The sequence below is a fragment of the Schistocerca nitens genome, chromosome 3 (genome assembly GCF_023898315.1).
Source record: "Schistocerca nitens isolate TAMUIC-IGC-003100 chromosome 3, iqSchNite1.1, whole genome shotgun sequence".
In the NCBI taxonomy this organism is placed as follows: domain Eukaryota; kingdom Metazoa; phylum Arthropoda; class Insecta; order Orthoptera; family Acrididae; genus Schistocerca; species Schistocerca nitens.
The window spans coordinates 203,564,536-203,592,438 of record NC_064616.1 but is presented as its reverse complement, the minus strand read 5'-3'; the positions used below and the strand labels follow the sequence as shown (position 1 = coordinate 203,592,438).

The 27,903-nt window shown below is 44.0% G+C and overlaps 1 protein-coding gene across 1 annotated transcript in view; it reads left to right on the top strand.

Moving 5' to 3' along the window:
* The window catches only part of LOC126249550 (uncharacterized), a 102,412-nt gene extending 83,979 nt beyond the window's left edge, over nucleotides 1-18,433 (top strand). The window contains exon 3 of the mRNA XM_049951214.1: nucleotides 17,983-18,433. Coding sequence (XP_049807171.1) covers nucleotides 17,983-18,181 — 199 coding nt within the window. The 3' untranslated portion in view covers nucleotides 18,182-18,433. The remainder of the gene's footprint in view (nucleotides 1-17,982) is intronic.
* The last annotated feature ends 9,470 nt before the right edge of the window (nucleotides 18,434-27,903 follow it).

The window sequence follows — 27,903 nt, the reverse complement described above, 5'->3', positions numbered from 1 at the left end:
TCATCTCTTTAACCTTTCTCGTGGCAGGCAATTTCAATAAAATTTTCTAAGTATGGCTTGAGTTGCAGGTCAGTTTGTTCACTGACCAGGCCGTTCGTGAAATTTCTCGTATGTGTGTATATCTCTAACTCTTCCAAAATGTTCATGGAACGTCATTTAGATATTCTGTGTAAAATTTGTAAAGTGTTTTCAATGTGTTCTGCTTTGTCATTTCCATTTTTAAAGTGTTGGTCTTAAGTTGAACAATTGCTTTCTCACGATCTCGCATATTCTTTAAATCTAATGTTGATGTTTCTTCTTGTCTGTCTGATTTAGAATTTCTTTAAGTTTTCACAAGACTTTTGGAGAGTCCTGGGTTCCGAAATTCTGAGATTTTGGCTTTTCCTGATCGTATTAATATTTTCAAGTAATTGGTCGGGTGGAATGCTAATTTTACGTTTGTGTTACCTAAAAGTTTGTTCATTTTATTCATTTTGTGGCCCAAATAATTTTTTTGCACATACTTTTCTTGGTTGTAAATTATGGGTACTATACCTTGCAGTGGATCCTGATGCAGTTTGGAATTCCTGTGTGACGTTCTGGATAGATGTCTGCCTATTACACGTTACGACCCTCTTCAACTGTCGGCGGTCTCTGTCAGTCAATAGACGAGGTCGGCCTGTACGCTTTTGTGCTGCACGTGTCCCTTCACGTCTCCACCTCACTATCACATCGGAAGCAGTGGACCTAGGGATGTTTACGAGTGTGGAAATCTCGCGAACAGACGAATGACACAAGTGACACCCAATCACCTGCCCACGTTCGAAGTCCGTGAGTTCCGCAGACCGCCCCATTCTGCTCTCTCACGATGTCTGATGACAACTGAGGTCTTTGATATGGAGTACCTTGTAGTAGATGGCAGCACAATGCACCTTATATGAAAACCGTATGTTTTAGGGGTGTCCGGATACTTTTGATCACATAGTGTATTTATGAATATGTTTGCAATTATTATTGCTAAACAGTTGCCCATTGCAACCGCATCAGCGTGTGTCCAAAAATTTATCATTAAATTCTACATCGCACAAACATCAACATTAGATTCAATGAACATACGAGATCACGCGAAAGCAATCAGTCAACTCTGTACCTGTTGTTGTTGTTGTGGTCTTCAGTCCTGTGACTGGTTTGATGCAGCTCTCCATGCTACTCTATCCTGTGCAAGCTTCTTCATCTCCCAGTACCTTCTGCAGCCTACATTCTTCTGAATCTGTTTAGTGTATTCATCTCTTGGTCTCCCTCTACGATTTTTACCCTCCACGCTGCCCTCCAATGCTAAATTTGTGATCCCTTGATGCCTCAAAACATGTCCTACCAACCGATCCCTTCTTCTAGTCAAGCTGTGCCACAAACTTCTCCCCAATCCTATTCAATACCTCCTCATTAGTTACGTGATCTACCCACCTTATCTTCAGCATTCTTCTGTAGCACCACATTTCGAAAGCTTCTATTCTCTTCTTGTCCAAACTGGTTATCGTCCATGTTTCACTTTCATACATGGCTACACTCCATACAAATACTTTCAGAAACGACTTCCTGACACTTAAATCTATACTCGATGTTAACAAATTTCTCTTCTTCAGAAACGATTTCCTTGCCATTGCCAGTCTACATTTTATATCCGCTCTACTTCGACCATCATCAGTTATTTTGCTCCCCAAACAGCAAAATACCTTTACTACTTTAAGTGTCTCATTTCCCTATCTAATTCCCTCAGCATCACCCTACTTAATTCGACTGCATTCCATTATCATCGTACTCTGTACCTACATCTTAAAAATGAAAATGACAAAGCACAACGCATTGAAAACAGTGTAAAATTTTTTACAGAAAATATCTAAAATATATACCATGAACAATGTGAATGAATTACAGATATACACACAATTCACGAACGAGGTACTGAATGAAGAAACTGACCTGTAAGAGAAGCACTGCTTAGAAAAAAATTTATTGAGAGTTTTAACCACGAGAAATAGAAGCAAATGAAGATGACATTGCAGCTGCTCGAACCGACTTTCGCAAACAGAAATAGTGACGGGACTCAATTTGGGGGACTCCCCTTAGCGTATGCTATCGATCAAGGCAACGTTCACAGCTCTTCTCTTTCATGCCTTTAAGTTTCCATGACAAATGTCTAGCTTGGGACAGGCTGTTTCTAAGATACTGTGGGACGTGGTTCATTTTAGTCATTGTTATTTAATTAACTCACATAGGTTTTATACTACACTACTGATCATTAAAATTGCTACACGACGAAGATGACGTGCTAGAGACGCGAAATTTAACCGACAGGAAGAAGATGCTGTTATATGTAAATGATTAGCTTTTCAGCGCATTCACACAAGGATGGCGCCAGTGGTGACACCTACAACGTGCTGACATGAGGAAAGTTTCCAACCGATTTCTCATACACAAACAGCAGTTGACCGGCATTGCCTGGTGAGACGTTGTTGTGATGCCTCGTGTAAGGAGCAGAAATACGTACCATCACGTTTCCGACTTTGATAAAGGTCGGATTGTAGACTATGGCGACGGCGGTTTATAGTGTGGCGACATTGCTGCTCGCGTTGGTCGAGATCCAATGACTGTTAGCACAATATAGAATCGGTGGGTTCAGGAGGGCAATACGGAACGCCGTGCTGGATCCCAACGGCCTTGTATCACTAGCAGTCCAGATGACAGGCATCTTATCCCCATGGCTGTAACGGATCGTGCAGCCACGTCTCGATCCCTGAGTCAACAGATGCGGACGTTTGCAAGACAACAACCATCTGCACGAACAGTTCGACGACGTTCGCAGCAGCATGGACTATCAGCTCGGAGACCATGGGTCCAGTTACCCTTGACGCTGCGTCACAGGCAGGAGCGCCTGCGATGGTGTACTCGACGACGAACCTGGGTGCACGAATGTCAAAACGTCATTTTTTCGTATGAATCCAGGTTATGTTTACAGCGTCATGATGGTCGCATCCGTGTTCGGCGACATCGCGGTGAACGCACATTGGAAGCGTGTATTCGTCATCGCCATACTGGCGTATCACCCAGCGTGATGGTATGGGATGCCATTGGTTACACGTCTCGGTCACCTCTTGTTCTCATTGACGGCACTTTGAACAGTGGACGTTACATTTCAGATGTGTTACGACCCGTGGCTCTACCCTTCATTCGATCCCTGCGAAACCCTACATTTCATCAGGATAACGCACGACCGCATGTTGCAGGTCCTGTACGGGCCTTTCTGGATACATTTCATGTTCGACTGCTGCCCTCGCCAGGACGTTCTCCAGATTTCTCACCAACTGAAAACGCCTGGTCAATGGTGGCCGAGCAACTGGCTCGTCACAATACGCCAGTCACTACTCTTGATGAACTGTGGTATCGTGTTGAAGCTGCATGGGCAGCTGTACCTGTACACGCCATCCAAGCTCTGTTTGACTCAATGCCCAGGCTTATCAAGGCCGTTATTACGGCCAGAGGTGGTTGTTCTGGGTACTGATTTCTCAGGATATATGCACCCAAATTGCGTGAAAATGTAATCACATGTCAGTTCTAGTAGAATATATTTGTCCAATGAATACCCGTTTATCAGCTGCATTTCTTCTTGGTGTAGCAATTTTAATGGCCAGTAGTGTTTTTTGCTGAAAGAATGCTAGCATAAAAGCGGAAAAAGTAATCAACATGACTGGAGACATCGTAGCTTCCTTACAACTGTAAGCCACAATTGCAGTTAAGTATGCTATTAAAATGCTTATTTCCATTGTTGTTTTATCGTCTCAAACAGAAAAAAAAGAAAAATCTTGAATACCATTGGTACTAAAGCACGTTCCTTGTCATGTGGAACGGAACACATATGTTGGTTACTATAGAGACGTATTTTTCAAAACCATAGCTTTGTGCCTGTGTTATGATAATTGTAAGGGCTGTAACTGAGCTCATCGGTTGTTTACGTGATAGGGGTTTCGTCATATGATTAATCTCGTGTTACTGAACGATACACCAGAAGTCTTCTGAAGCTAGATGTTGACGGTGGGTATTGGTTAGAATGGATAGAAGTATTTGAAATTATTAAAGTACCCATCTCATTGAATGCACTGTTCCATGTGTCCCTGTGACACTAAAGAGAGCTTTCGGAGGATAATTGGGATAATCAGTTCAATGTGTTCTGGTGACTAACAACATTACATTAGAAAACGTTTTAGAAATTATGATTACTTTCATGACCGGCATTCGAATCATATTCCTCCATATGTGGTTAAATGGAGAAAAATCTCTACGACGATTTTGAGTACGGACATGAGTAAAGTTAGCATTTAAATATCGATAAATTTTCCGTGACCAAGTCTATGAAATGTAGAAGGACGAAGGCAATATTTACACTTGGCGTAAGGAGAGGAAGCTCTCTGTAAGTGTCGATAATTACAAGATAGCGCTCGTAACAAAGAGAAAGAACCCCAAATATCCGATTAGGTATACAGATTGTTAGCCTCTCACATACGGAGAAGAATATTATAAAGCGATATGACATCCGTACTAGGAAAGACTTAGATTGGTTGGAGCGGTTCTTGGGAAACGGTATGCATCTGTTATGAAAACTAAATAGAAGGTTGTAATGCGCCCAAGTCTAAATTATATCGACCGCGCGGGGTAGCCATGCAGTCTGGGGCGCCTTGTCACGGTCTGTGCGGCTCCACACGTTGGAGGTTCGAGTCCTCCCTCGGGCATGGGTGTGTGTGTTGTCCATAGCGTAAGTTAGTTTAAGTTAGATTAAGTAGGGTGTAAGCTTAGGGACCGATGACCTCAGCAGTTCGGTTCCATAAGACCTTACCACAGATTTACAATTTCTAAATTATATCTTCAGCATTTTGCACTTTTCTAATAGGCATTACAACAAACATGGAACGAATTACGAAGCACGTCGCTAAGGTCGTAACAAGTTGATACAAGTCTTGCGGAAATGCAACACAAATGTCCAAGAACATAAATTGGGTAAATTATAGAGAACTGGTGGCCAAGAAAGCTGAGAAAGTTCAGGGCATGACCTCGCTCAATGCAATAGTGGAGTAGGACTGACAATCGCTAATATTCGTACGAAATTTCGTCTGCTATACACTGTATAGTGACATGCGGAATTTACTCTGACCGACAAAGAAACTGAAGAACCCAGAAATGGAGGTGGAAACGAAATGAAACTTCGCGGGGTGGGATGGTATGTCATGCTATTTCGGTAATTACAATATCGAATCAAATTTAAAAAGAGCTTGGCAGTATGATCTCAGTTATCATTAGGAGCTGCCCTCTCTCTGGCCTGGATGCGTTCACTGATTCCCTGGGACAGGTGTTGTAGAGCCTCTTCTGAGGCAATGTAACCCACAACTCTTGTAACTGGTTCTTGATAATGTACTGTGTCTGCATAGTGAAGACTTTTGCTTGTATTTTAAACGAGAGCACTGGGTGTTGATAAAGTCCCACATAAAGATTGCCCTTTCTCGAGTAACACACCGATAATTAGTACAACGGTCACTATACACTGACGCAAAAAAATCGGAACGTCAAGAAGGAGCTGTGTGACACAAAGTTCGAAGAAGAACTTCTAGATATGAAAGATGATATCTCTTCAAATTTTGTGCCAGTAGCATAAGAGTGATGCTAGATGCGCCACTCTCTCTTTCCAAGCATTTATCCCGACTGGCGGGGTCTGCTGCTATGGTTAACCGGATTTGGCGTGTTAATTTTGAGGGGTGGCCGGATGCCCTTCCTGTCGCCACCCCGTACCCCCCAGGATGGAATGTGTGTACCCTAATTGTCTGCGGTTAGTGTAATCCATGGAATAGTGCGAACGTGTAGCAGATGTCTGTGAGTTGTGTAACTGAGACGGAACGTGGGTACCAACCCGGTATTCATCTAGCAGCATGTGGAAAACCGCCTAAAAACCACATCCAGGCTGGCTGGCACACCGGTCCTCGTCGTTAGTCCTCCAGGCGGATTCGATCCGGGGCCGGCGCGCCTACCCGAGTCCAGGAAGTAGCGCGTTACCGCTCTCGGCTACCCTGGCGGGTTGTTAGGTGCGCCACTATGAGGATGCAAATTAGGTTTGGTTTCAATACACGCAGTAGAGGTCGTGAGCGTTAGAGTCTTTGAGATTTGGCGTGGTGAGTTGATGTAGTCAAGAATGCCTGTAAGACGACAGAGACGCCATTACGAACATCACACTGAGCCATGTAATAGCGCTACGAGAAGCTTGATGTTCATCCTGCAGTACTGGAGAAAGACTTGGCAGGACTGTAGCCACTGTAGACGATTGCTGGCAGCGGTGGTCACGAGGAAATATAGTCACAAGAAAATCGAACTCCGGGCCGCCACTTGGCACTCCCGAAAGCAAAGACCATCATGTTCGGCGTATGGCTTTGGCACATCGTACTGCATCTATCTGCCGCAGCAATCCTAGCAGCAGTTGGCACAGCAGTGACACAACGAACTCTTATAAATCGGTTACTTCAAGGACAGCTCCATGGTAGCCTTCCTCACCAGCCCTGACCTCAAACTACTTCCGTTTGCCACTTCCGTGGTGTCAACCGTGAGCTCATTGGAGGCCAGTTGAAGGTCCGTTGTGATTTCTGATGAAAGCTGGTTCTGTCTCCGTGTCAGTAATGACCGCGTGTTGGTTAGAATGTGGCCAGTTGAGGGCCTGCAACCGACATCTCTGTGTGCTAGAAATACTGGTTTGTGATTTCGTAAGCCAGTGAGAGTACTCTCGTAGTTATCCCACACATCTTGACTGGAAATCTGTATGTCAATCAAGTGCTTCGATCTGTTATGTTGCCATTCATGAACAGCATCTCAGCGGATGTTTTCCAGCAGGATAACACTCACCCACATACCGCTGTTGTAACGCAACATGCTCTCCACAGTGTCGACATATTGTCTTCCCCCAAATCAACCAACCAACCAAGCAAGTGCAACTGGCATGGAAGTGCATTCCACAAACTGTCATACGTCATCTGAATGCACGTTTGCAAGCGTGAATTAATGCATTCGAGTGCCTCGTGGTTACACCGAGTATTAATGCACCAGAATTTCACATTTGCGATGGCTTATCTCGCGCTTACATTAACCTGAGGTCTCGCAATGTTTATGTTAGCTTTATGTTACCTAGACGAGTGTTTTACCGAAATTTCATTACTCTAGATTAATAATTTTTTGGCTTTACAATTTTTCTTTCCATCAATGTAACTGGGTCATTCAAACCAGAACGTGTGCTTTATTTGGCACACCCATAAAATGATCAGTTCTTCAACGTATATTGGAAGATATGTAAGACTCAGACGGTCTGGTAAATGAAATACACACTTGCTAAAGCCGATTGCAAGTTACATGCGATTAATAAACAGAATGGAAACTAGACAACTGAAACATATTCGTTATCGCCATTCTATCACAACGTCCTATAACATACCTTAGCTAGACTCGTTTCGCCAAGCAAACATAGCTCGCTCTCATTTAGCAACGCAAAACTGTTAGCCGGCCGGGGTGGCCGAGCGGTTCTAGGCGCTACAGGCTGGAACCGCATGACCAACAGGTCGCAGGTTCGAATCCAGCCTCGGGCATGGATGTGTGTGATGTCCTTAGGTTAGTTAGGTTTAAGTAGTTCTAAGTTCTAGGGGACTGATGACCTCAGATGTTAACTCCCATAGTGCTCAGAGCCATTTTTGAACCAAAACTGTTAGTTTTTTCTAGAGTCATTGCAGGAGAAAAAAAAAAGAAACAAACCACTGCTGCTTTCACACACACACACACACACACACACACACACACACGAAAGCACCAAAGAAAACTGATATATCCATACGCACTCAAGTAGAGAGGTATGTAAACAGATAGAATACGGCGCTCGCTGCGGTCAGCAACGCCTATATAAGGCAGCAAGTCTCTGGCGCACAAGTTAGATCGCTTAGTGCTGCTATAATGGCGGGATATCAAGATATAAGTGAGTTTGAACGTGATGTTACAGTCGGCGCACAAGTGATAGGACACAGCATCTCCGAGGTAGCGATGATGTGGGGATTTTCCCGTACGAGCATTTCACCAGAGTACCGTGACTATCAGGAATCCGGAAAAATATCAAGTCTCCGACATCGCTGCGGCTGGAAAAAGATACTGCATGAACGAGACCAACGACGACTGAAGAGAATCGTTCAGCGTGACACAAGTGCAACCCTTCCACAAACTGTTGCAGATTCATCAACAGGTGTCAGTGTGTGAACCATTCATCGAAACATCATCGATATGGGCTTTCGGAACCCAAGGCCCGCTCGTGTACCCTTGATGACACAAAGCTTTACACCTCGCCTGGGCCCGTCAACACCGACATTCGACTGTTGATGTTGCCTGGTCGGATGAGTCTGGTTTCAAATTCTATCGAGCGGATAGACGTGTACGGGTATGGAGACTGCCTCATGAATCTATGGACCCTACATGTCAACATGTAATGGTGTGGGGCGTGTGCAGTTGGAGTGATAGAGGACCCCTTATACTTCTAGATACGACTCTGACAGATGACACGTTCGTAAACATCCTCTCTGATCACCTGCATCCATTCATGTCGATTGTGCATTCCGACGGACGTAGGCAGTTCCAGCAGGACAATGCGACACCTCATACGTCCATAATTGCTGCAGAGTGGCTCCAGGAACACTCTTCTGAGTTTTAAACACTTTCGCTAGCCACCAAACTCCCCAGAGAGGAACGTTCAAAAATGGTTCAAATGGCTCTAAGCACTATGGGTCTTAACATCTGAGATCATCAGTCCCCTAGACTTAGAGCTAAGCAAACCTAACTAACCTAAGGACATCACACACATCCATGCAGGATTCGAACCTGCGACCGTAGCAGCCTCGTGGTTCCGGACTGAAGCGCCTAGAACCCCTCGGCCATCGCGGCTGTCAGAGATGAACGTTATAGAGCATATCTGGGGTGCCTTGCAACGTGCTGTTAAGAAGAGACCTCCGCCCCTTCGTGCTCCTATGGATTTATGGACAGCTCTGCAGGATACATGGTGTCAATTCCCTCCAGGACTACTTGAGACATTAGTCGAGTCCATGCCACGTTGTGTTGCAGCCGGCACTTTCACGTGCTCGCGGTGGTCGCACACGACATTAAGCAAGTGTATCTCAGCACACACACACACACACACACACACACACACATATATATATATATATATATATATATATATATATATATACGTGACAAACCAGAATATCTCGATAAATAAGCTTCACACGCAAAAATGTGTAGAATCCAAAGTCGATTATTTTCGAGGGGGACATCTGCTGGTGCTGAAATCAGCCCGCCACCCCAGCCCTCTGGAGGTGGGGCGGGAGGCAACTCTAAAATTTCAAATGGGAACCCCCATTTTTTTTTTTTTTGCAGAATCAGATTCTACATAAAAAACTACGTACATTTTGTCTTAAACATTTGTTTTGATTCTTGGTAGTTGGTGCTGTAATTCAAGAAAATCCATGTTCTCATTTTTGCGTGTAAAACGGTGAGATATTTGGCCCGGTCAGTATCAATCGACCACCCTGTATAGCCAGTGCAGAGGGCGCCACTGTCCTACGCGTAGCGTCGGCTATGAGGTCGTCTGTGGTAATGCCAACATTCTCGATTGAAAGTAATCGATCGTTACGTTTCCAGTGCAACGCTGACATCCAGATTTTATCAGGCAAATACCGGGATGGTTCCTTCGAAGAGCTTGTGCTTCGTCTCTAATGACTTTGCAATCGCCGAGTTCTTAAATGCTAATTTTCTTTCCCTTTCTTTCTGAAACAGGCAACACTCTATTAATTGCGCATGCAGTTCTTTCAGTCCGCAGCTCGTGGTCGTGCGGTAGCGTTCTCGCTTCCCGCGCCCGGGTTCCGGGTTCGATTCCCGGCGGGATCAGGGATTTTCTCTGCCTCGTGATGACTGGGTGTTGTGAGCTGTCCTTAGGTTAGTTAGGTTTAAGTAGTTCAAAGTTCTAGGAGACTGATGACCATAGATGTTAAGTCCCATAGTGCTCAGAGCCATTTGAACCATTTAGCCAGTTCTTTCAGTGTATTCCGACATCTCTGGACTGCTAACGTTTCTTGTCTTTTAGCCTTCTGACAATGTTCAGGTATAGCATCTAATTTTAAATACGGTACAAATCTCCAAGCGGTATTTTAAGTCTCAACTTCTCTTAAATTATCATAAGAGAGTCCTACTTTTGCCGTTGTCGTTTGTTCTGCTTCGGAACTTGTATGTAGCGCTGTGATTGCTAGTATTAGGAACATTCTCTCTACATGTGCCATACCTGAAATTGAAACTACTGTGTTAATCTGTTGACAGGTACTTTTGTTTCTTTATTACTACTTTCGGGGTTTCTATGTGTTCTGCTTCATATGGCTCCGTGTCTCATCATATTGTTCCTTAACGTCTTTTTTAATCTTTACTATGAACTCTCTTACTATTCTCTGTGGTCTCTTGCTCTTAGTCTTTTCACATATGATTCATTATCGTAAGTTACCTGTGTTGACTCTTGTTGCAATATTCCTGGTTCGTTTACTGTTCTAGCATAGACTAGTTCGAATAATGTGAACCCCGTTCAGCTGTATGATGTGTTACTAAACACAAAAATTGCGTACTCATATTGTACCCACTTTTCGCAAGAACTTAGATCGTCTGCGACAAAATACGTAAAATATTCAACTAGTGTAGTATGACTTCTTTCCAGTGCGCCATTAGATTCTGGGTGGTAAGCTGTAGGCTATATGTAATTAATTTTCTGCTTATATTGTTTAAACAGCAAGACTATACATAGCTTTATATACATGACCTCCTATGTCTCCCATTGTACAAAAGATTTTAGTAGATGAGTCAACTGTCAATGAACATGCCCTCTTACTCATATGCAGTTTATCGGAAGAAGCAAGCGAGGCTTGCAATAAGCACTTTCGTCTGTTCAGACAAACGTTTGCCAGGAAATTCTCATGAGAAGAATGCAATCTGGACATAATAAACAGGCTACTACTGATACCTCATCCATAAATAATAGGTATGAGACCGAAGCCAAAGAAAACCAGCGAACCTTTCTTAAAAGGTTCAAATGGCTCTGAGCACTATGGGACTTAACATCTATGGTCATCAGTCCCCTAGAACTTAGAACTACTTAAACGTAACTAACCTAAGGACAGCACACAACACCCAGCCATCACGAGGCAGAGATTTCTTAAAAGGAACATTATGTTTACTGCTCTCAAGCAAAGAACTGATTATACAGGTCCCTTAAGCTCAAAATGCAGATGAAGATAAACAAGACTGGGAGACATCATCTGAATAATACGAGGGTGAATCAAATGAAAACCTTTAATTTGTAATAACAAATGGAAATTTCACGCCGTTATCCTGTAAGTTGGTAAGCGCGCTACAAACAGCGTGCAGAATAGCCTGTAGGTGGCAGCATAGTGCAGATGCACACATAACGTCGCAGTATCAGTATAAAGATGGCCGCCCCACTTGCGACTTGCACCAGGGAAGAACAGCGTTCTGTTATTCGGTTTTTGCGTAGTGGAGGTGTGAAACCTATTGAAATTCATCGATGGATGAAGGTTCAGTATGGTGGTACATATTTGTCACAGCAGCAAGTCTACGAATGGAGTAGGAAGTTCGCAAATGGTGTGACTTCAGTGGAAGATGCTCCTCGTCCAGGTCAGGCACAACGAGTTGTGACGCTACAGAACATTGCAGCAGTTGAAGCCATAGTGAAGGAAAACCGCTGAGTGACACTGAATGACACTGCAGCATTCTTACAGATTAGTCATGGGTCAGCACACCACACTGTGCATGATGTGCTCCAGTTTCACAAAGTGTCTGCAAGATGGGTGCCACGGCAGCTGACTCCTGAAATGAGAGAACGACGTGTTGATGCTTGTGAAGAACTTCTTCGGCGCTTTCAACGAGAAGGTGATGGCTTCCTTTTCAGGAATCGTTACTGGGGACGAAACCTGGGTTCACTTCCACCAACCGGAAACGAAGAGAGCGAGAAAGGAATGACGTCATTCCTCATCACCAAAACCAAAGAAGTTTCGAACAGAACTATCAGCAGGGAATGTTATGCTGACACTCTTTTGGGACGAAAAAGGCGTCATTACATGTCTAGAATGACTACTGTCACCACTGCATCATACACATATCTCCTAAAAAATCATCTGCGGCCTGCAATCAAATCAAAGCGACGTGGATTGCTGTCAGCAGGTGTCCTTTTGCAACATGACAATGCAAGGCCCCACACTGCCCGTACAACAGTTGCAACAATCAAAGACCTGCATTTTGAGTGTCTTCCTCATCCACCATACTCACCAGACCTTGCCCCAAGTGATTTCCATATGTTTGGACCACTCAAAGACTCAATGAGAGGAAAGAAGTTCCGTTCTGATGAAGAAGTACGCCACGTGGTGCATGAGTACTTGCGCGGACTACCAAAAGAATTTTTTTTTCTAAAGGAATTTATTCACTTTGTAAGAGCTGGAGGACTTGCACTGAGCGTGGGGGAGACTATGTTGAAAAGTGATACAGTGTATTGCCAAATGCATTGAGGTTGACGGACATCATTTTGGCCGGCCGAAGTGGCCGTGCGGTTCTAGGCGCTGCAGTCTGGAACCGCGAGACCGCTACGGTCGCAGGTTCGAATCCTGTCTCGGGCATGGATGTGTGTGATGTCCTTAGGTTAGTTAGGTTTAACTAGTTCTACGTTCTAGGGGACTAATGACCTCAGAAGTTGAGTCCCATAGTGCTCAGAGCCATTTGAACCATTTGAACCATTTGAACATCAATTTAAGCAATTATTGCATCAATGTGGTATTTACAGGTAATCACGCTGTAACAGCATGTGTTCTCAGAAATGATAAGTTCACAAAGTTACATGTATCACATTGGAACAACCGAAATAAAATGTTCAAAATACCCACGTTCTGTATTTTAATTTTGAGAAACGGACCTGTTACCAACTGTTCATCTAAAATTGTGAGCAATATGTTGGTGACTATTACAGCGCCATCTATCACAAAGCGAAAAAAGTGGTCCAACTAAAAAATTCATATTTCTTTACGTACTACACGAATATGTAATAAAAAATGGGGGTTCCTATTTAAAAAAAACGGAGTTGATATCCGTTTAACCTATGGCATCGCCATCTAGCGGGCCCACCATAGCGCCATCTGGTTTCCCCCTTCAAGCTGTACAAGTTTCGTTCCTTGTAGTTTATTCGTTTGACGCTTATTTCGTGAGATATTTGGCCCGGTCACGATCAATGGACCACCCTGTATAATCAGCGCTTCCTAGAGTTCTCTTTGTAGGTCGCCGCTTTATCTCGGAGGATATCTCTCGCTGTCGGACACGAAACGTCAGGAGACAGTTTTATGCATCGAACATGGCCTATCAGCCCGGAATTTGTAAGTGAAAACAGCTGTAATGCCCCGCCAAGAGATACGTGCGTCCACAGGAGACGTTAGGAGACACTTCTTCCATAAACACAAGAAAGCCCCTCAACAGTAAAGTTCTGACCGTCCGAGGAGACATGCGACACAAAATCCACACGCACAGCAAGGTCTCAAAACTGGTATTGTACGGCGCCTTCCGAACAACACGATGTAGCGTAAAGCCGTCGGCACCCGGACCGTGCATCCGAACGTTGAGCGTTGATCGTGGCGAATGTCTGACGTCATAGCGTGGAATAGCACGTTCGGGATTCTTTCCGAACGTGCAGAGCAATATATGGCATGTCAGTTATCCTGCGCGTGCGTCTGTGCGTTGACCAATGAGATTCCATAAAGCCACCTACGTCACACGCCGCCAACTCCCTTCAGTACAGAGTTGTGAGGCGCCGTATTGGCATTCATTTCAAGTCTATATGTATATATGCCGTTTCTGAGCATCAGCAAATTGATAATCACTGGAAAACCCATTGTTTACTATGTGATTCGTTCCAATAAAATAATGAGAAACATCATATTCATGGCAAAAGAATTACTGTAACTTGCGTATTATCAGAGTAGACTATTTGAGGGCAGCGACACACTGAAGATCCACCGAAAACTCATTGTTCTTGGTACAATTTGTTATAATTAAATTTCAATTAGTAATATATCTAAGAGTAAGGTTTTCAGCAAGGAGTAAGATAATATGATAAGAAAAGACGTGTATGTTGTTCCATTAGCGTAATGGGTAGCGTTATTGTTGGGGCAGTGGTTGGCGTGTGGACACTTCCAAATCTTCTTTACCAAGCGTTCGCGTTTTTATTAGGTTCTGATACTTTATTATTAGTTTAATATAAGTATATACTATAATATTTGATGTTATGTAAATATAAGTTCACCTTTTTTTGAGGGGTGACTTTGTTCGATCGGGTGAATCTACATGACAGCTTGCGCTACTTGGGTAAAGATATTTTGCTCCTTTTTCTTTTACGCTTCGTAATTCACATGTTGCAAAGATTCTGCTACTGCGTAGAAACTGTGATCAAGTAAGACTGACCTTGGGGTTTTACTAAAATGTGGGAATGATGAAAGAATGTTTATTTTATGCGGAGAAGTATTCCAAATTTGTCCCGCACTATTTGTAATAGAACTTTAATAACCTTGTGTCTTTATTGATTGGACATGGTACATGAATTTTCGTGGACGATGGAGGAAATGTGCGTTTTAATAGAGCTAACGTGGGAATTTTACACGCGCCCGTTGAGCAAACAGTGCGATTTACGAACTATACAACTGACCATTAAAATTGCTACACCACGAAGATGACGTGCTACAGACGCGAAAGTTAACCGACAGGAAGAAGATGCTGTTATATGAAAAATGATTAGCATTTCAGAGCATTCACACAAGGTTGGCGCCGGTGCCGACACCTGCAACGTGCTGACGTGAGGAAAGTTTCCAACCGATTTCTCATACACAAACAGCAGATGACTGGCGTTGCCTGGTGAAACGTTGTTGCGATGCCTCGTGTAAGGAGGAGAAATGCGTACCATCACGTTTTCGACTTTGATAAAGGTCAGATTGTAGCCTATCGCGATTGCGGTTTATCATATCGCGACAGTGCTGCTTGCCTTAGTCGAGATCCAATGACTTTTAGCAGAATATGGAATCGGTGGGTTCAGGAGGGTAATATGGAACGCCGTGCTGGATCCCAACGGCCTCGTATCACTAGCAGTCGAGATGACAGGCATCTTATTCGCATAGCTGTAACAGATCGCGCAGACATGTCTCGATCCCTGAGTCAACAGATGGGGACGTTTGCAAGACAACAACCATCGGCACGAACAGTTCGACGACGTTTTCTGCAGCATGGACTATCAGCTCGGAGACCATGGCTGCGGTTACCCTTGTCGCTGCACCACAGACAGGAGGGCCTGCGATGGTGTACTCAAAGACGAACCTGGGTGCACCAATAGCAAGACGTCATATTTTCGGATAAATCCAGGTTCTGTTTACAGCATCATGATGGTCACATCCGTGTTTGGCGACATCGCGGTAAACGCACATTGGAAGCGTGTATTCGTCATCGCCATACTGGCGTATCATCCGGCGTGATTGTATGGGGTGCCATTGGTTACGCGTCTCGGTCACCTCTTGTTCGCATTGACGGCACTTTGAACGGTGGACGTTACATTTCAGATGTTTTACGACCCATGGCTCTACCCTCCATTCGATCCCCGCGTAACCCTAAGTTTCAGCAGGATAATGCACGACCGCATGTCGCAGGTCCTGTACGGGCCTTTCTGGATACATTTCATGTTCGACTGCTGCCCTGGCCAGCACATTCTCCAGATCTCTCACCAACTGAAAACGTCTGGTCAATGGTGGCCGAGCAACTGGCTCGTCACAATACGCCAGTCACTAGTCTTGAAGAACTATGGTATCGTGTTGAAGCTGCATGAGCAGCTGTACCTGTACTCGCCATCCGAGCTCTGTTTCACTCAATGCCCAGGCGTATGAAGGCCGTTATTACGGCCAGAGGTGGTTGTTCTGGGTACTGATTTCTCCGGATCTATGCACCCAAACTGTGAGAAAATGCAAGCACATGTCAGTTCTAGTATAATATATTTGTCCAATGAATACCCGTTTATCATCTGCATTTCTTCTTGGTGTAGCAATTTTAATGGCCAGTAGTTTAGATACATCCGTCAACTGCCGCTGGAGTGCGTTGCGATCGCGAATACCACGTTGGGGCCCACGTACGGTATGCACAAGTCGCATCGTTATTGAGCGTTCAGCAACTCGTTGAACTTGGACGTTCAACGTTAACGTTCGACAGCACAGTCCGTGTGGCGACGGCTGAACGGTTTGCTCTGGCGCACACTGAGGCAGACTGACGACAACACAGTAGGCGGCCAACACAGTAGACGGTCGCCGTTGTCGGGCCACCTGCGTCTTCGTCGCTACCGGATGAGAATACTACACTATTGGCCATTAAAATTGCTTCACCAAGAAGAAATGCAGATGATAAACGGGTATTCATTGGACAAATATAGTATACTAGAACTGACATGAGATTACATTTTCACGTAATTTGGGTGCATAGATCCTGAGAAATCACTACCCAGAACATCCGCCTCTGGCCGTAATAACGGCCTTGAACGCCTGGGCATTGTGTCATACAGAGCTCGGATGGCGTGCACGGGTACAGCTGGCCATTCAGCTTCAACGCGATACCACAGTTCATCAAGAGTAGTGACTGGCGTATTGTGATGAGCGAGTTGCTCGACCACCATTGACCACGCGTTTTCAATTGGTGAGAGATCTGGAGAATGTGCTGGCGAGGGCAGCAGTCGAACATGAAATGTATCCAGAAAGGCCCGTACAGGACCTGCAACATGCGCTCGTGCATATCCTGCTGAAATGTAGGCTTTCGCAGGGAACGAATGGAGGGTAGAGCCGGGGGTCGTAACACATCTGAAATGTAACGTCCACTGTTCAAAGTGCCGTCAATGCGAACAAGAGTGGACCGAGACGTGTAACCAATGACACCCCATACTACCACGCCGGGTGATACGACAGTATGGCGATGACGGATACACGCTTCCAATGTGCGTTCGCCTCCATGTCGGCAAACACGGATACGACCATCATGATGCTGTAAACAGAATCTGGATTCTTCGGATAAAAATGAAGTTTTGCCATTTGTGCACCAGGTTCGTCGTTGAGTACACCATCGCTGGCGGTCCTGTCTGTGATGCAGCGTCAAGGGTAACCGCAGCCATAGTCTCCGAGCTGATAGTCCATACGGCTGCAAACGTCGTCGAACTGTTCGTGGAGATGGTTGTTATCTTGCAAACGTCCCCATCTGTTGACTCTGGGATCCTGACGTGGCTGCACGATCCGCTACAGCCATGCGGATAAGATGCCTGTGATCTCGACTGCTCGTGATACGAGGCCGTTGGGGTCCAGCATGGCGTTTCGTATTACCCTCCTGAACCCACCGATTCCATATTCTGCTAACAGTCATTGGATCTCGACCAACGCGAGCAGCAATGTCGCGATACGATAAACCGCAATCGCGATAGGCTACAATCCGATCTTTATCAAAGCCGGAAAGGTGGTGTTACGCATTTCTCCTCCTTAGACGAGGCATCACAACGTTTCACCAGGCAACGCCGGTGAACTGCTGTTTGTGTATGAGAAATCGGCTGGAAAGTTGGCTCGTGTCAGCACGTTGTAGGTGTCACCACCGGCGTCAGGCTTGTGTGAATGCTCTGAAAGGCTAATCATTTGCATATCACAGCATCTTCTTCCTGTCGGTTAAATTTCGCGTCTGTAGCACGTCATATTCGTGGTGTAGCAATTTTAATGGCCAATAGTGTATTTAGAGTTTATTACGTGATAGTGGAAGCAGAGCAGGTGTGCTGAGTGGAGTGGTGTGTTGCAGGACGGTGGTACAGGAGCAGTACTGCATGTGCCGGCCGCGCACCAAACTGGAGCGCAGGCTGGTGCTGGTGGTGGCGGCGCTGGGTCTGCTCGTCGTGGGGCTCCTCATCGGCCTCGTCCTGGCGCTCGCCAGGCACAGCCCCGACGTCGACTGCAAGGACGTCATCGCTGCGACTCACCTCAAATTGTTCAGCGTCTGAAGCTGACACCACTTTTTCTACATACACGCGAAGCAGTATTCATTTCGCAATGTACGATGTATTTATGGTTTAACTTTTGTATGTCCTGCATGAAATATTTATTAATTACGTACGACTGTTGACATCTCGTGTTCCCAATGAGCTGCTGCCACGCGAACGTCCCGAAAATCCCTGTCAGTAGTTTACCGTCTGGCCGCGTTGGCGCGGTTTGATGCGTCTTCGTTCTAAAAGTTCCTTTGTTGCAATTCTCACATCCCATTGTGGCATTGAGTAATTACAACAAAATAACTTTCGCAAAAACAGACATAATGTCTGATAGGATAGACGCAATCAGTGATTTACAATGTAACTTTTAATCCGTCCTGATTGCAAAATGTTTATTCGTATGAGCAGTTTCGGTTCCTCTATAACCATCTTCAGATCTGTAAAGATAATGATGTTATGTTAGGTTATGTTATCGGGGACCGAGAAACGACGGGGAGGCTCCGTCCCCGCTGCAGCCGCAGTGGTCCGCAACCCCACGACGACTACCGCAGTCCACTTCACCCCTCCGCCGCCCCACACCGAACCGAGGGTTATTGTGCGGTTCTGCGCCCGGTGGACCGCCCCCCCTCCCCCCCCCCCCCCAGGGAACGTCTCACACCAGACGAGTGTAACCACTATGTTTGCGTCATAGAGAACTTGTTTGCGCAGCAATCGCCGACATAGTGTAGCTGAGGCGGAATGAGGGGAACCAGCCCGCATTCGCCGAGGCAGATGGAAAACGGCCTAAAAACCATCCACAGACTGCCCGGCTCACCGGACCTCGACACAAATCCCCCGGGCGGATTCGTGCCGGGGACCGGCGCTCCTTCCTGCCGGAAAGCAGTGCGATGGACCGCACGGCCAACCGGGCGAATGATACTAATTTACTATTTCACGAATGTGAGCCTTTTTCATCTTATCTAATCAACATCAAATGTACCAGAACGTACCTGATATTTCGGTTACAGGAGTAACCCGTCCAAATACAGCAACTTACACGTGCTGCGTCACATAAAATTTGTTGGCAGAGTGCACGTCATTTATAGCGTAACAAATGTACCAGACGCCACCTGTCGGTAAAAGTGTTATAATTAATATAAATGACATGCATTCTGCCAACCAATTTTATGTAACGCAGCATGTGAAAGTTGCTGTATTTGGACGGGTTACTCCAGTAACCGAAATATGAGGTACGTTCTGGTACATTTGATGTTGATTAGATAAGATGAAAAAGGCTCCTATTCGTGAAATAGTAAATTAGTATCATTATCTTTACAGATCTGAAGATGGTTCTAGAAGAACAGAAACCGGTCATATGAATAAACATTTTGCAATCAAGACGGATTAAAAGTTACATTGTATAATAGGTTTCGTTCGAAATTTGCATCCTTAGTGTAAAAACATTACTGAAAGCAAATTGCCTGCCTGATTAGACACAGGCACGTGTTATTCGTTTTAATGTGCAAAGAAAATAGGATTCGTAGTGATCAAAACCATGGTTGTAGAAAAACCATTGGTCCTGTGGAGAACGATATTATAAAGTTGTTACATTCTTCTGTCACCCCATAGTATGTTTGGAAGTATAGCACAAGAAAAAGCGACTGAACGTGTTATACCGCTAAAGATCGTGAAACATAAGGAGTGGTGGGAAATTATTTCTGGGCCAAGATTGGTGTATGTATCACTCACTCGATACAGTTAATGTCTGCAAAATCATATGTTAATTTCATAGTAATAGTGACAAATACCTATAATAGCTCACAAATTGTGTACTAAATCTACCCACTGACAAGTAAACGCTAGTGAGATTTGTGAATTCTGACTCTTAAATATTGCAGAGTCGCTTACAAGCTACATTTCAAGTTAGTCAGTGAGATAAATCCGGAATTTCAAGATTGCTTATGTTATTTAGGAATGCCTGATCAAGTAACAAGTTAAAGCTGACCAACAGTACGGACACAAAAAAGGAATTTACTTACATGGTAATTTATGACACAAGTTATTTATAGCAATGAAATACTTGTAACGAAATTTACTATAGCAATAAAATTAGCTGTTAGCTGTAAACATTACATATCCTTTGAGTACCTACATTTGTGCCATAGTTATAAAAAAAATCAAGAAAAAGATCAAGATCCGGAAGAAAATGCGGCTGGAAACGTAATTTAACAAATTTCTGTATGACTACCTGTGCTTCGCAATTGCGGGCCATCGCGCACTTAAATCATAAATGTATGTCTGAGTGATGCTACTCATGCACCACCACAATAAAATGAAAACAGTGAATAGTAGAGGGAGTGGGAATGAGAACAGTGGCATATTGAAGTTTACAAAATAATGACAAGTTTTATTAAGCCATTAGTAACTACAACTAGCTGATAAATCCTACACAAAAATGAAAAACAAAAATCAGATAAGGAATAGTGTTCGATAGGCAAAGTATATATTGGAGTGGAAGTTGTACAAACTCTCCCATGAATTAATTCCTTTTAAAACGAAATCTGACTCTGTTTATATGAATCCACTGTGAGGCCTAACTCCACTTAAATGGTATCAACTGTACTACACTCTACGGTTTACCTGAGAACAGGGAACTGTGAATATCATATAACAACCCTACACTGGTGAAGCAGTACTTTAACCTTTCACGTTGATTCAGGTAGCAGCAGAAAACGGCGCGCTGTGGGCGAGAAACCCTGGCTGCGGCATCTGTAATGTTCTAACGAGTCCACGAAAGTATGCGATCTACACGGTCTGGCGTTCTGATTATCAGAACATAGGAAACTTCCCTATCAGAGCCCTGAAATCCCGACAGATTTCAGTGTGAGGTGTACCCAATCGCTGATCTGGCCAAACGATTTTGACTCAGAGGCACGATGGTGCAAGCTGCAATTGTGAAATGTCAGTTGGCCGATGCAGGACAAATAAGTTCAAACTCGTGGCACACGATATGTCCAAGATAATATGCAAATCCACTGTCTGTTGTGACATATATATATATATATATATATATATATATATATATATATATATATATATATATATATATATATATATATTCGGTGCCTAGTGTCACGTCCTTCAGTGACACACAAAGTTTTATTTTTAAAGGGGATCACTTAAGACTATTTCCATGGGTTCGCCCCTCAAATTTCTCCCCCATATCACAAAATTGTCGTCTGAGGTAGTACACACCCCCATGAACCATGGACCTTGCCGTTGGTGGGGAAGCTTGCGTGCCTCAGCGATACAGATGGCCGTACCGTAGGTGCAACCACAACGGAGGGGTATCTGTTGAGAGGCCAGACAAACACGTGGTTCCTGAAGAGGGGCAGCAGCCTTTTCAGTAGTTGCAGGGGCAACAGTCTGGATGATTGACTGATCTGGCCTTGTAACATTAACCGAAACGGCCTTGCTGTGCTGGTACTGCGAACGTCTGAAAGCAAGGGGAAACTACAATCGTAAATTTTCCCGAGGACATGCAGCTATACTGTATGATTAAATGATGATGGCGTCCTCTTGGGTAAAATATTCCGGAGGTAAAATAGTCCCCCATTTGGATCTCCGGGCGGGGACTACTCAAGAGGACGTCGTTATCAGGAGAAAGAAAACTGGCGTTCTACGGATCGGAGCGTGGAATGTCAGATACCTTAATCGGGCAGGTAGGTTAGAAAATTTAAAAAGGGAAATGGATAGGTTAAAGTTAGATATAGTGGGAATTAGTGAAGTGCGGTGGCAGGAGGAACAAGACTTTTGGTCAGGTGATTACAGGGTTATAAATACAAAATCAAAGAGGGGTAATGCAGGAGTAGGTTTAATAATGAATAAAAAAATAGTAGTGCGGGTTAGCTACTACGAGGGGCGTTCAGAAAGTAAGCTCCGATCGGTCGCGAAATGGAAACGACTATGAAAATCCGATAAAGCTTTGCACAGATGTGTTGGGTAGTGTCTCTAGTATAACCCCAGTTAGCATCACGTCGCTCTTCTCATTTCTGAGCTCGCAGTGAGTGCGTAAAGATGTCTAGAAAATAGTGTCTGCCGCCAAGTACGAGGGCCTGGTGAGAAATTTCGCCTGAAGCTATGCAGCTAACATTACATAACTGTCGTGCTGTTTCTTCTTCAAGACAATTCTCAGCCGCATTCTGCAGGGGCAATGAAGATGCTCCTGCATCGTTTTCAAATGGAAATGTGAGATTACCCACAATACAGTCCGCAATTGTCTCCCCCTGAGTTTCATCTCTGGTCACATGAACCGCTGTCTTTGAAGACAACATTTTGACACAGACAACGAGGTGTAGGCCAGCGTGGAGAATTGGCGGAAAGCACTGGCGGCTGCCTTCTATGATGAGGCTATTGAAAAGTTGGCACAACGCTATGAAAAAAGTCTAAGTCAGAACGGCGACTATGTAGAGAAGTAGCTGAAAGGTGTAGCTAATTGTTACAAGTAAAACATTTCTGACGTTTACTGTGGTTTCAATTTGGCAATCAATCGGAGCTTACTTTCTGAACAGGCCTCGTACAAACAGCATAGTGAACGCATTATTGTGGCCAAGATAGACACAAAGCCCATGCCTACTACAGTAGTACAAGTTTATATGCCAACTAGCTCTGCAGATGATGAAGAAATTGATGAAATGTATGACGAGATAAAAGAAATTATTCAGGTAGTGAAGGGAGACGAAAATTTAATAGTCATGGGTGACTGGAAAAGGGAGAGAAGGAAACATAGTAGGTGAATATAGATTGGGGGGAAGAAATGAAAGAGGAAGCCGCCTTGTAGAATTTTGCACAGAGCATAACTTAATCATAGCTAACACTTGGTTCAAGAATCATAAAAGAAGGTTGTATACCTGGAAGAATCCTGGAGATACTAAAAGGTATCAGATAGATTATATAATGGTAAGACAGAGATTTAGGAACCAGGTTTTAAATTGTAAGACATTTCCAGGGGCAGATGTGGATTCTGACCACAATCTATTGGTTATGAACTGCAGATTGAAACTGAAGAAACTGCAAAAAGGTTGGAATTTAAGGAGATGGGACCTGGATAAACTGAAAGAACCAGAGGTTGTACAGAGTTTCAGGGAGAGCATAAGGGAACAATTGACAGGAATGGGGGAAAGAAATACAGTAGAAGAAGAATGGGTAGCTCTGAGGGATGAAGTAGTGAAGGCAGCAGAGGATCAAGTAGGTAAAAAGACGAGGGCTAGTAGAAATCCTTGGGTAACAGAAGAAATATTGAATTTAATTGATGAAAGGAGAAAATATAAAAATGCAGTAAATGAAGCAGGCAAAAGGGAATACAAACGTCTCAAAAATGAGATCGACAGGAAGTGCAAAATGGCTAAGCAGGGATGGCTAGAGGACAAATGTAAGGATGTAGAGGCTTGTCTCACTGGGGGTAAGATAGATACTGCCTACAGGAAAATTAAAGAGACCTTTGGAGAGAAGAGAACCACTTGTATGAATATCAAGAGCTCAGATGGCAACCCAGTTCTAAGCAAAGAAGGGAAGGCAGAAAGGTGGAAGGAGTATATAGACGGTTTATACTAGGGCGATGTACTTGAGGACAATATTATGGAAATGGAAGAGGATGTAGATGAAGATGAAATGGGAGATAAGATACTGCGTGAAGAGTTTAACAGAGCACTGAAAGACCTGAGTCGAAACAAGGCCCCGGGATTAGACAAAATTCCATTAGAACTACTGATGGCCTTGGGAGAACCAGTCATGACAAAACTCTACCATTTGGTGAGCAAGATGTATGAGACAGGCGAGATACCCACAGACTTCAAGAAGAATATAATAATTCCAATCCCAAAGAAAGCAGGTGTCGACAGATGTGAAAATTACCGAACTATCAGTTTAATAAGTCACAGCTACAAAATACTAACGCGAATTCTTTACAGACGAATGGAAAAACTGGTAGAAGCGGACCTCGGGGAAGATCAGTTTGGATTCCGTAGAAATGTTGGAACACGTGAGGCAATACTAACCTTACGACTTATCTTAGAAGAAAGATTAAGAAAAGGCAAACCTACGTTTCTAGCATTTGTAGACTTAGAGAAAGCTTTTGACAACGTTAACTGGAGTACTCTCTTTCAAATTCTGAAGGTGGCAGGGGTAAAATACAGGGAGCGTAAGGTTATTTACAATTTGTACAGAAACCAGATGGCAATTATAAGAGTCGAGGGGCATGAAAGGTAAGTAGTGGTTGGGAAAGGAGTGAGACAGGGTTGTAGCCTCTCCCCGATGTTATTCAATCTGTATATTGAGCAAGCAGTAAAGGAAACAAAAGAAAAATTCGGAGTAGGTATTAAAATTCATGGAGCAGAAGTAAAAACTTTGAGGTTCGCCGATGACATTGTAATTCTGTCAGAGACAGCAAAGGACTTGGAAGAGCAGTTGAACGGAATGGACAGTGTCTTGAAAGGAGGATATAAGATGAACATCAACAAAAGCAAAACGAGGATAATGGAATGTAGTCAAATTAAATCGGGTGATGCTGAGGGAATTAGATTAGGAAATGAGACACTTAAAGTAGTAAAGGAGTTTTGCTATTTAGGGAGCAAAATAACTGATGATGGTCGAAGTAGAGAGGATATAAAATGTAGACTGTCAATGGCAAGGAAAGCGTTTCTGAAGAAGAGAAATTTGTTAACACCGAGTATAGATTTAAATGTCAGGAGGTCGTTTCTGAAAGTATTTCTATGGAGTGTAGCCATGTATGGAAGTGAAACATGGACGATAACCAGTTTGGACAAGAAGAGAATAGAAGCTTTCGAAATGTGGTGCTACAGAAGAATGCTGAAGATAAGGTGGGTAGATCACGTAACTAATGAGGAGGTATTGAATAGGATTGAGGAGAAGAGAAGTTTGTGGCACAACTTGACTAGAAGAAGGGATCGGTTGGTAGGACATGTTTTGAGGCATCAAGGGATCACATATTTAGCATTGGAGGGCAGCATGGAGGGTAAAAATCGTAGAGGGAGACCAAGAGATGAATACACTAAGCAGATTCAGAAGGATGTAGGTTGCAGTAGGTACTGGGAGATGAAGAAGCTTGCACAGGATAGAGTAGCATGGAGAGCTGCATCAAACCAGTCTCAGGAGTGAAGACCACAACAACAACAACGAGGTAGTACAACAGAAAAAATAAATTCCTTTTAAAGCACAGTTTCGTATATAACTTATATTCAAAACCTTACACCTGTATCACAGAACAAATCCTACATCGAGAATACTTTACACAAGTTTAAGGGAAGAAATGCTTCCGATAATTGGCTCTGAGCACTATGGGACTTAACATCTGAGGTCATCAGTCCACTAGAACTTAGAACTACTTAAACCTAACTAACCTAAGGATATCACACACATCCATGCCCGAAGCAGGATTCGAACCTGCGACCATAGCGGTCACGCGGTTCCAGACTGTAGCGCCTAGAGCCGCACGGCCACCTCGGCCGGCCTTCCGACAATTATTACAGTATTTAAAGAACATCAAAATACGAACAGGCTGAAATGAACAAACAGTACATGAGACTATGTTAATCAATTCAACTGTAAAAAGCTAACGAGCATATAATTAGCAAAATGAGAAATACGCTAAAGTGAAATGCCAAAATGAGCACTTCTCAATTGGGAGTAAATCAAAACAATCAGAATGGTTGAAAGAGAGCACAATAACACGAGCCATAAACGAATAAGAGCTAAGCAACTAAGCAAATAAGAGAATAGGCAAAAATGAGATGCCAACAAAATGAGAGCTGGCCGAACTCCGTCGGCACTTATATACGGTTGCGCTCGTGGCGGCACCTCGCGGCCCGCACGCAACACGCGCGCCTGCGATCGCAATGCACTCTTGGCGCTCGCGACGGCGTCTAGCGGCCCGTACGCAACTTGTACGATTGCTGTCGCAGGTCGACCCTTAATCTATGATGTTCCACTGTACAGCTGGAAACTACCACAGGCTCTTAGTCCATCACAAGATACAGACCACAAATCTCACCTACTAAGGAAAGACCTAATCTCCAGCAGGGGAGTTCCAGAAGATGAAGACCCCGAAGAATCACCAACACTTTCCACTAAGCCTCGGTATGGGAGCCGTAATAGGAAAACGAAAACCGTCCCCACATTGCACAAACCAATCGAACTGTCTTTTTCTGAATGAATCTCCTCCCTTGACGGTTCTGTTGGCTTGGTAGCCAATCTAGACACATGACCGGGGTTCCCGCACTGGGGGAATAATCCTCTACTTTTCATATCCTGACAGAAGCCAATCAGCGTCTCCAAATCTGTCTTGTCTGTAGAAAGAAGATTGTAGACTATAGAGACATCGTTCTCAGGGTAACCATGGCCACGTTTTGGCATAAAACATCTACGTACATGGGACAACGTCCCTCGTTTAGGAAATGATCCAATTTTTCCAGACCTACCATATCCAGTTTCTGAAAGAAAACTGTTAAGCTTCCCAGACAGTCGTTCCCTGAAATATACATATTTGCCGGTCACTAAAAGAACCTGACTACTTCCTGGCGTCAGGGGAACAGGGATTGCAGTGCTACCTCCAGTGTACACCAGCTACTCTTTTAGTATCATCCCATCTTCTAACATGAGAATGTACAGAGCTGTATGGCCTTCCTGTCATTTACACAACAGCTCAGTTTACAGCAGTTTCTTTGAAATGATATCCTCCACCCAGCTGTCTTCCACGACAGACTGGCGCCTGGCCCAGGTAAAATGTTTTGTAAACTGCCGCCCTTGTGTCCGATCCTAAGCAGAAGGAGAAGAGAGCTTTGGCCAGAAGCCCTCTGCAGGTAAGAACCAATGAACACTGTTTCCAAGAATGACTTGCACAGCTAGGTCACTGTGCTCAGCATTTGTTGCCACAATTCCTCTTCCTGGTCTCACCTGGGTACAAACTCTCTACAGCTTACACATGCAGTCACAAGAACATTCTACCCACAATTTCCTCACGCAGAAAAAGTCATTAACCATATGCAGGAAATGTTGGGTTGGGGAACACTGAGATCACACTCTAAAATATGAAAGTTAATCTGACTGACAGTATTGTTAAAATGAGAGAGTAGTGTGCCTCTTCTCGCTACGTCACCGTTACCCAACAATTTCTGCATGGGGAGCGTCATACTTCAATAAAAAGGTTAGTGTGACACGGAGCAGAAGAAATTATAACACTTTAACTGGGTCTTCGAGAATGACATGCTGGACCATAACAGTCTTGCTAACCAAAAATACCACACCATGTCTTGACCTCATTCAACCAGGGGTCATACACAGTGTGTACTGCTGCATGCCTGCAAAAGTTACGTGATTTTTCTGGATGTTAGAATTGTTCCTGTGGACCCTCAGGTTATTGACATAAACATCTGAATGTAAGTGCAATAAGCGAACGGTGAAAAGATCATGCAGACATTTAAGTAACCCATTCACACCGAAGCTGATCTCAGAGATTACTGGCTTTCCTAACCACAATACAATATCGTTGAGTATTGAACATTTTCTGCCTCATAGACTTTGTAGATTTTGTTACTGCTACCCAAGCATTCACAATGTTTCAATCCTCTATAGAGAGAAATAAAATGCCAAAATTTTATCCAAGTGTTCAGCATATTTAGGCAAGTCGCGTGCGTGTTTCTGTGACTTGTGTCATCTGTCACCCTTATTTCATAGTAAGGTTC